This window comes from Poeciliopsis prolifica, unplaced genomic scaffold (genome assembly GCF_027474105.1).
Source record: "Poeciliopsis prolifica strain line A6 unplaced genomic scaffold, Auburn_PproV2 SCAFFOLD033, whole genome shotgun sequence".
Classification (NCBI taxonomy): domain Eukaryota; kingdom Metazoa; phylum Chordata; class Actinopteri; order Cyprinodontiformes; family Poeciliidae; genus Poeciliopsis; species Poeciliopsis prolifica.
In genome coordinates, this window is record NW_026562408.1 from 1,354,246 (window position 1) to 1,366,497 (window position 12,252).

General features: G+C 40.1%; 1 protein-coding gene across 6 annotated transcripts in view; it reads left to right on the forward strand.

Annotated features, from left to right (window-relative positions):
• fstl4 (follistatin-like 4) overlaps positions 1-11,491 on the forward strand; it is a 172,837-nt gene extending 161,346 nt beyond the window's left edge. For all 6 annotated transcript variants that reach the window (XM_055051381.1, XM_055051380.1, XM_055051383.1 and 3 more), the window contains 3 exons: positions 132-239; positions 5,398-5,507; positions 5,658-11,491. In XM_055051381.1, coding sequence (XP_054907356.1) covers positions 132-239; positions 5,398-5,507; positions 5,658-6,360 — 921 coding nt within the window. In that variant the 3' untranslated portion in view covers positions 6,361-11,491. The remainder of the gene's footprint in view (positions 1-131; positions 240-5,397; positions 5,508-5,657) is intronic.
• Positions 11,492-12,252: the final 761 nt, after the last annotated feature.

A 12,252-nucleotide genomic window follows, 5' to 3' on the forward strand; every position in this document is an offset into this window, starting at 1 on the left:
AACACATTAAAGGGTCTGATGTGTAAAAATGTTTTTCCAAACAGATTTTTAGTTTTTGTCTGAATTATTGCTGCGTTTTTTTCTGGTCTAGTTAAAACATTGCGCCCGTCACTTCTCCTTTTGACCTCTAGGCGGTGACAACAGACCCGTTTCCTGTGAAGATGCTCTACGATAAATCACATGACCAGGTGTGGATTCTTACCTGGGGCGACATGGACAAAACTCACCCAACACTGCAGGTAAGAGACACATTGATGTTCTATTTCACTGCACTGGATGCTTATTGATCAGCCATGATCGTTTAATTTTACAATACTTTGATCTCAATATGGAAAATATCAAATGTCCACAAATCTTTATCTGTATTTTGCAATTGTGGTGTTTCAATTAAATGAGATTATGACGTGAACAGCCAATCAGAGGAGCCTCTGTGTTTTGTTCAGGTGTTGGGGCGATAAGCCCCGCCTACTTGGGAGCGGCTAGGTTTGCGGCGTTTTGTGGAAACTGCAGTCGTTGATTTTCCAGAAGAGCGATGAATTCAACACGTTGCAATGAAACTAAACCTTTAATGATCCGTGATGCTGTGAGAGGTGACAAAACCAAACCAAGAAGACTACTTCCTGTTGTCTTCTTTGTGGTTTTCACCAGTAGTAACATCCTGTTACAGCGACATAAATCTATTTCAATACAGCTGAAAAACCACATCATCCAGGAGCTTTTTATGCGTTTATGTTTCCATTAAGAAAATACATTTTTGTAATGTCAGTTTGTGAAACGCAGGTATCGATTGCTGCAGCAGCTGCTGCAGCAGCGTTGCTGCAGCCTCGTTTTCACCGCTGTGCAGGCAGCCCAGGATAAAGGAGCCGTTGCTGATAACTAATTGAGCTCAGTTGTGTGATTTAAACATGATGCGTTGCAGCAGCTAAACTCTGGTGTTTCAGAGCGGTTAGCAGGAAAACAGCAGCTGCAGATCCTGGCCTGCCGTCCCTTCGGACCGCAGGCGCTGGAGGCTTCACAATGAGGGATGATCGCAGGTGTGTCTGTGTTTAATCCACCTCAGGGACCAGATGAGGGAGGAGAGCGCCGAGCGGCTGCAGAGGGTCGATGATGGTGTTGTTTTAAAGTTGTGTGTTTGCTGATGGGAATCAGTGGAACAAACACAAACATGAGCGTCGCTGTGGAGGGAGGGAGAGAGGGAGGGAAGGGATCCCATGGCAGCCGGGTTCTGCTCCGTCTTTGGGGAAGTTCTGTCTCTAACAAATATGCAGAGTTGATATGCAATCAAATTTATGATGTTTCTGTTTGATCCAAAGGAACTTGCTGATGTTGCAGAGGACAGTCGATCGCATCACATTGAATTTGCAGCCGTCTCTCATACTGAGCATGTATGTGGTCACAGTAGAAAGAAAAACAGTTTGAACAGAAAATAAACTTCCAGAAAAACCTGATAAAAATAATTCATTAAATTGGGTTTTAAGTTAAAAGTTCTAACAGCAAAAAAAGTATTGAATCTTTTTTTTCTACTGGTTCATCTGAATCCACCTCGTCTGTTTCTATAGCTACTGGATGTTTGTCTTAAAGGTGCCACTGAATCTGAGAAGGTTTTCAGTTTCTACTGAGTTTCAATCTGAGGACAAACAGGCTGCAAGTCTGAGCGCAGAGTTAAAAGGTACAATTTATTTTTGTTTTTAGCGCTTTTGATTTGGTTATGTTGGTAAATGATTTTGATTTGATTCAAATATTTTATTCAGACAAAATAATTTCAGCCTCATTTAGTCTGAAACAACCAGAGACAGGAAGCGAGAGAGAGACGTTTAGCACAGAAATGTTTTTCATCTCGTTCCTGCAGACCTCCAGAAGTAATGAATAATTAGAGAGCAGGGCATGAATCTATCAAAAAACGCAATTGCATGGAAGCTGCATAATGGATCGCAGGCTACATGGATCACAACGCAAATAAATGTTCTGATGATGTTAATGTCATTTGAAGTGAAAGTAATTGACCCGTTCGGCAGCAGCGATGCGGCTTCGCCTCAGCGGCTCAAACGTGTGACGGTTTGAGAACCGCGGCTGTGGAAATTCATGTCGGTGGTTTTCCTGAGCAGCTGGGCTTCAGGCGGTTCAATAACTCTGAGTAAATATCAGAGGGAGAGAGAGTGGCTGTCAGTCATTAGACAAGAGGAGAAATCTTCCAGACAGACAGACAGACATGGCCTTTCCAGTCCTGCATGAGAACCGACAGCAGAAACAATCAGCTCATTTCTGAAGGCAGCTATAGTCACAAAAACCAAAAAGAAAAGCAACACAACTGAGTGGAAGAAGGTGCAACGTTTTCTGGTGAAAGTGTTCAAGTTTGTACAAGAAAACAGGAAATAATGGTGGGAAAGATGGCAAGGTCACCTAAAGGTCAGGGTGATAAATGGCCTTAAAAAATTAATTATGACTGACTGTACACATGTGCAATAAACAGGATTCGGTAAAAAAAACTACCTTTCACCCTCCATCATGGCAGCTGCCATAATTTCTCCGTGAATGAGGAACCGGAGAACCAGACAGGAAAATGGTTTCAGTTTTTTGTGGTTTCTTCTTGTTCAAGTCGAGTTAATTTGTCTGAACGTAAACAGGATTCACAACGGTTCTAAACCGCTAGCGTAGAAACCGAGCCGAACCTCCTGAGCGTCGATCAAATGACCGACTTCACCTGAATTCACTGCGTCATAAACAGCGTTTCCCTTTAAACAGCCTCAACAGCACAGAGATGCTAACCAGCTATGTAGCCTAGCATGTTTTCATACATGCTAGGCTACATGTTGTTCTGCAGAAAACAATCAATAGAAAACTGACCCTAGGATTAACTGCCTGTTCTCAAAAAGAGGAAATTCATAATAAATATACAGTTGAATAAATAATAATTGGAACAATTACTTCCTGCCAAACAACTTGTGTTAACCGTTGTTTGGCTAATACAAGTTGCCGTGGTGGTTAAAAGGTGAAAGGTCAAATGTGACATCCATAAATTCACTAATGGAGCAAGAAAATGCTTCCAGTGAATATGTCAAATAGTTGCAATTATAATGTAGTTTGACTGAAATAATGTGGAGAAAAACTAAATTGAGGCCTATGGGAGCCTGTAGCTCATTTTCTTAAGTTACACTTTTAATTTACGGATCAAACACTGAGTGTTTTCCCTCATAATCCATAATATAATCCATAATGTGGTTTATTGCTTCTCAGGAGCGACAAGAAGAGTAATCCAGTGTGACATGCAGTACAAGCGGTAATATGAAAACGCCTTGGAAGGTTTATTGAATTTTCTAAATGATGAATTAATAGAACCATTGTTAGGATTAGTATTAAATTTAGAAACATCCAAATCCTGCAGAGTGACTACGCTCCGCTGTGCCAGAACCAAATCCCGTTTGGTTTTGGGTCGGAGTGAAACTCCAGCGGGTCGCTGAGTGGATGAGCTTTAACAAAGGCGCCTGTGGCATTAATGGAGAGCACCTGCAGCACGGCAGCTGCCTAATAATACATGAGTGATTGTAGATTAAACTCATTAACTCCCATCACTGCCACAGCTCTGCAGTGCTGCTAATGACATTTTGTTAACGAGGTTTTTTCTGTCTTTCCTTAAAGCGAAGCCGTATTCTGTTTAAAAAGACTGGTTTGTCCAGAGAAATGTAAAAAGAGCCTTTTGTGGGACTGTGGCATTAACTACTTGTTTTTTGTCCACCCAAGAATGAGGCGGGTCAAAAACGTCTGACTTAAGTTGGTTACTTTATCCAATAGAGGCACAAAGGTCATACAGGAGGTCAAAAGGTAGGACACCCAAAAATATGACTGAAAAAAACTGTCCAAGAAATTACTGAAGAGTGATTCAAATACTAACTGATCAAATAATCAATCATTTATTCAAAAGTTACATCATCAGATGGACCAAAATGACAATATTAGTAACAAAGAAACAGTCATTTTAAACCAACCATGAGTCTCCTGTGGAGACAGAAGGACAAACGTCTGCATCCTAAAGGAGACGACACAGCGGCTCAAACTCTTATCAAACACTTTGGTCCGATTTGTCTCGGACTTGATGGCCGTGATGTGCAGGATGAGTCGTGTTTTGAGAACTTTCCGAGACGAATTAAAGGTCGACGAATGTTCGCTTCACTTTGCAAATTTGCTGATTCAGAGCCAGGAGGACATGAAAGATGAGGCTTTTACAGTGGCTTGTTCTCCTGAGACAACCATCTCTGAGTGAGACGCTGTTACAGAGAACTGAGGCAGAGCCACATATCATCGGCTCACATCATAAACTGCAGATGTTTATCTGCTCCAGGATGTATGAGGGTGTCACCTGAACAAGCTCTGGTGGTTAGGATCTGACAGATGAGCCTTCGTTTTACCTGACAAGAAGAACAAAACAAATCGCAAGGTATTCTAGAGGAGCTGAAATATCACATACCGCTTATCAGAAGGGATTCATTTGTATATTTGAACAGACAAAACTCAAATCTACAGCAACGTTTGTGCATTTAAAATGTTTTTTATCATTTAAGCTTGTTGGTGTTCCAGTTATCAAAGTAGGCTTGAAAATGACATTTGTCATCTGTCATGTAATTTAGTTTCCAGTGCAAATATCTTAGCACACTGGAAATAAGACAAACCAATTTAATAGTAACTTTTCAGCAAAAACTGCTTCTTTTCATTAAATTAGTTTTGCTTTTCTGAATAAAACAAGCAGATTTTCTGCTTACAGTAAAATTGAACATGATTGGACCGCTAACATTTAGGAATTGCAGGTGGATCAACACAAAAGTCTCGTGGTGTCACACGTATGGAAACTTAGTACTAGCTCTCGCTTCATTCCTATCTACTTATAAACAACGTAAGTACATAACTATTGCGTACTCCACCCACCTCTGGGTAAAACTGATAAATATCAGTGATATTTACTGTAGTTCGTACTCCAAATTAGCTTAGCTAATGTTGCTTTTTGCTGCTAGCTAAGACGGACATGTAGCCTCCATGGGTGTTGCTACCTGTACTCACTCTGCCAGTGACCAGAACCTTCTTATTCCTCTAAAGAGTTCGTACATCCTTTCCACAGCTCCTCCATGTCATTCAAACTCTTTCTGTTCACAAAGTAGTGAAATTCGTCAAAGTAAATTGTCATCTGACATCCTTCCATCTCCAGCAGCCACTATTTTTACATACATTTCTTTTGAATTTGGTCAGTGAACTTTGTTTTTGTAGGTTTGGAAGCCATGGTTCGTTTATTCTTTGCTCTGTGCTTGCCTACCAAGATGGCACCGATCATTTCTGGTTCAGACTTGTGGGAACTACGTACAGCATAGTTTACAGAAAGCTCAAGTTTCTGCATATTTCCGGTGTTTCCAGGTAATTCCTCAAGCCAGTGTGGGTGAAGTTCATCACGCCATCCGAACCACTTTTCAAAGGGTGACGAACTTCTTCATCCCTCCAACTAACCTCATCATAACTCACGTGAGGTAAACCAGCCACGTCTGACCTTAGACTCTCCAGTAGCCGTACTGCTTGCTCAATCAGAGCAAACGAGAATTTCCATGTGTAATAATCCCGTCTCCTCCAAAAAAGCTTTGACAGGCAATTAACCTCCTGTTTGATCTTTGTCTGTGTAGGTTTGCATTCGTCTTCCTGAAAAATGAGCCGGCGGTCCACAAGATAGACCTGGAGACCTTCCAACGCGTCAAGACCATCAGTCTGAAGAACTACAGCTGCATCCCGGCCAGCATGGCCTACACACACCTAAGCGGCTTCTACTTCATCCAGTGCCAGAGCAAGAGCCTTCTGGGCGCTCCGGCCCAGCTCCTCGTCGACAGCGTGACGGACGCTGTCATCGGCCCCAATCAGAACATCACAGGCCAGGCTTACGTGTCGCCAGACGGTCGCTACGTCGTGACGCCGGACCTGAGGCGCTCCAAGCTGACAGTTCAGATGGTGTCCTTCCAGGGAGAGCTAACGCTAAACCAGGAACTAGACGAGCCCATAAGTGTCTCCGATATGGTTTTCCAGCCTTCTTTTACGGAATCGAACCAACACATGTTGGTGGCGGCGTCCAGGTCGGGCTCAGACCTGCTGTTTGCCGATCTGTCATCAGGACGCACAGAGGTTCTCCGGAGCCTGAAGGAGCCCCTGGCCGCCCAGGCCTGGCCGTGGGGGGGCCCCAACAGAGTGATCGTCTCCAGCGGCTTGTTTGGACAGTACCTGGTGACGCCGTCGGTTGAGTCGCTCTTCGTCCTGGACGGCAAACAGAGAACGCCGCACTGCGAGGTTTCAGACATCAAAAGAGCCAACACAGTGGTCTGGGTCGGCGAGGTATGAGTAAAAAAGAAAAGCCAGAAAAACGGAGACTTAGAATTAGAAGTAAACAAGAAAAGGAGAAATCAGGCCAAATTACCTATCATTAAGATTTATGTGAACCCAACTTGGGACTGAGAGGGGAAACACGCCTGAGAGATGAATCAAAAGTACACCTAAAAATAGAGAAAATACTAAGAAAATCTGTCGTGATATTCCTATTGGGAGAAAGTGTCAATGCCGTTCAGTGCAACAGTGATCTATGTGCACTTTACTATACAGAATTGTACATTATTGCACTTCCTTCCATGTTATCACAGCAAATAGGTACCTGAAGAGGCGAAAGTAACAACTATGAACTATGCACAATGCTCACTTTTTTTTAAGAATAAAAAGCTTTCCCAGTTTTGTTAATCTCATGTTTGTCGTTCTCACCAGTGCTGCATATAGTCACCAAACAGTCTGTCTTGTCTGCCTCTAGTGTGTAGTGTAGTCCTTTTAAAAGCGAACATCTGTTCACTCATGGTATTGTACTGTACTCTCTGAAAGCTTTCATTCATACTGGCAGAGGTTGGCTTCATGCACTTATCTAATTCCCTCTATTTCTGTTGCCAATCCAAAGAGTCCAATTGGTCCATTAAGTAACCATGGATGCTTCAGTCACAGAGGAAACAGAAAGTATGTAGCGATCTCCACAATGGTTTAATCTCCCCCATCTCACTGTTCCCCATGTTGACTGCAGCACAGCGCCGTGCGGCGAAGCCTAAAAACGCCACTTAGCCGATCCACCGGGGCAACGGCTCCGGTTTACGCTGAGGCCAAGGAAAAGCAGCATCATTCATCCACTCTGATGGGCTGTGAGCATTTGTGCATCCATTCAGAAAGACAGCTACAGGCGTCAAGTTATGGCTTAACCCTTTGAGCCCCAAGTTTAAAATCTCCGCCTGGATATTTTTGCTTTTTTTGACTGTACAAAGTGCTTTAAATCTCCTGTGAGTAAATAATTAGCTCAGTTATTCATAACTGGAAATGTCAATATCATAGTAGTTTTCATAATTTGCCATCTATTAAGATTGGCCCTCAGACAACATCAGGCCAAACATTGCCTGGAAAGCGCAACGTCTCAGAAACCATGGCGCTGAATTACGGTCTTGCAAATTTGACACGTTTGGCCTACAAGGATTAAATGAGATGCCAGAAAAAAACATTTGGAGTTTTCTCTGCACACTGCCAGTCAGCTGGCTGAAAGACAAATATTCTGTTGTTTGAGAAAATTGAATGCTTGTTTTTGAAATAATACGCAGCGTTTCTGTTAAACAACAGAAGCAGAAAGCTCAACTATCCAACAATCAGCTTCTGTGAAAAGTTCCCAGGAATTGCCTTCCTTCGTTCTTTCATACATCCTCAAATCTGTAGGATGACTCAAACATGGCTGCAGTTTGAGTTTAGAAAAGCTTGGAAAGGAGTTTAAATCACAGCAGTGGTACTTAGGAAATATTTTGTGGCTGTAAAACTTCTTAAAAACAAGCAAGTTCAAGCAAGCTGTGTAACCGTTAGTTAAAATATGTTCTGTATCTTTGAAAACCATTAGCAATATGTAATTTATACAAAACCACAGAGCATATAAGCTAGCTTAAGTGTCCAACGCTTAATGGACTCGCATATCGGACTAAAACGGCTTATGAGCGACTTTTGTTTCAAATGATCAGATAGGGTTAGTAATAACAGTCCTATGGACCCGTTGCATGTTTTCCCACACAACGCTGGAGGGCAAAAAGACGATTCTTTTCTTTTCCATCCATCAAGAAGAACCGTTAACTAAATGAAACTGTATCTGTTGTTAATTCAGCGCCACAGCAAAGGGAAAATAACGCAGAAAAAACACCAAACAACTCAAAACCACTTTTTTTTTCTCGCTCTGTCGATTACGTGACATACAGACTGTAGTGATGACAATTAGCAGCAACGCTCTGTGTTTCTTTTTCTTTTATATATCAGGAGTAGATTTAATATTTATTGCATTGACAACTCGGCAGCTAAACCAATGCTAGTCATGGGAGCGAACAGCTTTTTGCTCTCCAGCAGGAAGCTGGGGGCCGGATCTGGGGTGTGACATTACACTGCAATGGGTTCATGAATTCTTAGAGAAGTTACTAAATGAACACCAGCAACTCTTTGTGTATCAGAATAGCACATGTTCTCCAGCTGAACTGCATCATTCTTGGTGTAATTGTGATTCTGCAGTTGCACTAATCATAGCAATGATGAGCTATTAGCAGATATCGCTGCTGCTGTAGTAATGACTGAAACAAGAAAGCCTCACTAAGCACATCTGCTCTGCACACCAACGCTTAGCTTGGACACGCTTAATGGAGCCGCGTATCGGACTAAAACGGCTTATGAGCGACTTTTGTTTCAAATTATGAGATTTGTCAGAAAGCTGATTCTAGGTCTATTTGTAGATGATTAAGGAAAATCCTATATTTAGAATAACAGCAGCAGCATTTGTCAAAATGTCTGAAAACTAACTTAACTTTCCGTCTTCAACAGCAGAAAGCAGGAATCAAAACGAAGAGACGCGCTGAAATAACAATCTTACCAAGTTTTTTTCTTACCATTTATATATTATTACGTTTGAATTAAGTCAAAACTTACAAGTATATTCAGCAAGATACAAAAGCTTGTTTTAAATAAACCTTTACTTAATATTTATGAAAAAGTTCTTGTTCTACTGACAGTTAAATTTACTTAAAAACTTACTTGTGTGTCTTGCTAATAAGTTATATTGAACTTAATTTTGTCTTAATTCAAGTGTATTAAGCTATTTATGCTAGAAACTACACTAAAAATACTTGGCAATATAGTATGTTTTTGTAGTGTACATTAATTATTCATGCAGTTATATGAACAAAATGCTACAGAATTTAAACCTCAAATCTGAGAGCAAAACCTGAAAACTATCTGGATAAATTAATGTTTTATTCATTTACTGAGTTTTAACAACGTTATTCTGAGTGACTTGCTACATTAATAATTATAAAAGTAAATAAAAATGAATCTGTTCAGGTCACGTGTGTCATGACAGAAAACTCGCTTCTTTTGCTCAAATGTAGAGTTTTTAAGCTAACCACACGAGCCGCGGTGCTTCAGTGGATAAATTCAAGAGACCCAAATCTTTACTTAGTTTTAGTTTTAGTTAGTTGCCCTAAAGTCACACAATGCCTTAATCTACATTATGTAGCTAAGATGTTGTTACTATAAACGTTGATCCTCTGGATCACGAAGGCAGCTCACTTATTCAACTTATTCAACATTTCTCATTAGATTTGTGCGTTTTGTTAACAGCTAACTTGTGCATTTGGTGTTTTGTCTGCAGCCACAACAACTTAGTTTGAGGCAGAATGGGGACGTTTTTAGCAACATTTATGAGTTTTTACTTGAGTTTCCACAGGTTCATGTGATTTCCTGTGAGTACAGATTAAACTTTTTATCATTTTGCATATTTGCAACGTTACAACCACAAATTTCAATGTACATAGAACAACCTAAAGTAGAATACAAATGCATTAAGCCCTCTGTTCTCTGATCAGATTTATTAAAAATCAACAAATGAAGTTATAAAATACAAAACTACAAGAGCAGGATTACACATATCTTAAGTCTAGGGAAGAGACACAAAAAGAAAGTCATTATTGTGAGAAATGGTATATTTTAAAAGTAAGAATTTTATATTTAAATTCAACTGACATCAGGTGGAAAATTAATTATCTTCCAGCTTAACAGACATGCTGCTTGCTTCATTTTCCACAAAATTGAATTTAAACCATTCCTAAGCTTTATTTGAGCCAGCTGACCAGCAACATGAGGGAGAAAACTGCAGTGAATCCATCATTTTTCTGGCATGTCATTAAAATGACTTTAAATTTAAAGAAAGGCTGTGATTTGTAAACTAACTTTTAAAAACCAGAAGATGACAGAAAACATGTAGAAAGTGTCAAATCACATGAGATTATAATTAAACTTTTAGCCGTTCATGTGTAGCAGAAAAACAGACTGTGGTGAATATTCACCTTCCAGCACTAAGCAGACAGAGCCGCAATATGTAGATTTAATTCAAAGGAGATACAAAATCTAAAAAAAAAAATGACTTGAGAATCCAATCTGACCCTGAACCATGTCACAAAAACGAGCAAATATTAGTTTCATTTGACCAAAATTGGTATAAATGCCACAAACAAAACATGAAAACTTTTAACTCCTCCTGCTTTTTTCTTGGACTTCACAAGTCTCCATCAAATTTCCACAAAATATCAATAAACCTGAACAAAAGCACTGAGGTTTGTGGTTGTAACACTCTAAAATGAGGAAAAACTGAAATGTAACTCGGCAGATCACAAGTACTCACAGCCATTTAAATCAAAGTTGCCGGCTTTTATTTTGGCAGGTCAAACATCTTCAAAATGAAATCCACTAACTAAGATGTCAAAGTCTGGTTTTAGCATGTAGCAACCCGAGTTGAGTTTAATGATACGTTCAGATTTTTAGGTTTGTCTGAAGATATTTGCTGCTAATGCAACATTCTGGTTTTCAAACTGAAAACAATTTTGAGAACATCAACAGCGATTTGTTGGATGTTTCTTAGACCACTCTTGCACTGAGAAGACAAACGTGTCCGAATTCATCCTGCTGTCGTTTAATGTTCTTCAATAAATGTTAAACTAGTTTTTGGCTCTGCTTCCTGAAGGTCCAACTACATAATAATCCAAATTCACTCCCATCTAAATCTGAATCCTGCATGTAACCAAACAACTCTGCAACATGACCTCTGACCTCACACAGATCACCCAAAAGCTGCTTGTAAAAGTCACTTTTCAGTAAGACGCACCAGTGCTGCAGCCGTTAGCGGACGATTCTGGCGAGCTCCTGTTGTTCTGTGGATCAGTGTTCCTGTTTTAGAGCCGCAGCGGCGCGGTGGCGCAGAGCTGCGCTGCTCGGTGTGATAGAACCACTGCTGTAGATAACATTCTTCCAGATAGGACACCTTCAGACATGACATGAACCTGTACAGTTTTCTTTATGCATTTTGTGTGTTCTGGTTTATGGGGGAATTGTTTTGTAAGAAAAAAAAATGGAAATAAATATATTGTTAAAATCATTTTCATGTGGTTCAGAGTCGGTTTTTCAAACTAAGATGGTTTAGATAGTTAAAGTTTGAAGATAAAGGTGTAGCATTTCTAATTTACATGACACCAGGATTTACTGTAAATATAACATCAGTAAAATATCTGATATTGTATTAGCAGCTCCCTTTAAAATATTAATATGAAACATTTCTCATCTTCATGCATTAATAAAATTACATTTTGCAGTGACATTTTACAAAAAGCTAAACTGACTGCGAGGATAGTTTTCATAAAGTTTGGATTAAAATAATGTTTTTTGATCAACTAAAGATACAATAATCAGAAACTATCTGATCTAAAAAGATTCAAAAAGCTAACAATCAATCAGTTTAAGCTAATATTAGCATGGATTAAACTGAAGAAAGTTACCAAATTTCTAAAGCAGTTAGGCAGTGTGTTAGTTTGCACATGGATTAATGAATCTTTACAGTAAATCAAAATGTCCTACAATTAACTTCTTTCTGCAAAAAAAGGAATTATTTTCTCAAGTTATTGTAACTATGTCACTCAGTTTTACTTTGTGGATGCAAGGAGTTTCATATGATGCTCTGCATCCACAGTGTTCTCAGATGAACCGTTTCATTGTCCACAGTGGTAAAAACGTCAAACACTTGTCTGACTGGAGATCTCACTTCACCGAGTGAAACCTGAGGTGAAAAAGCTCCGCCTGTGTGTGAGCCGAGGCGGCGTGGAAAATGTGAAGCGTCTGTTCGGTAGCGCCGCTGACAGGAAG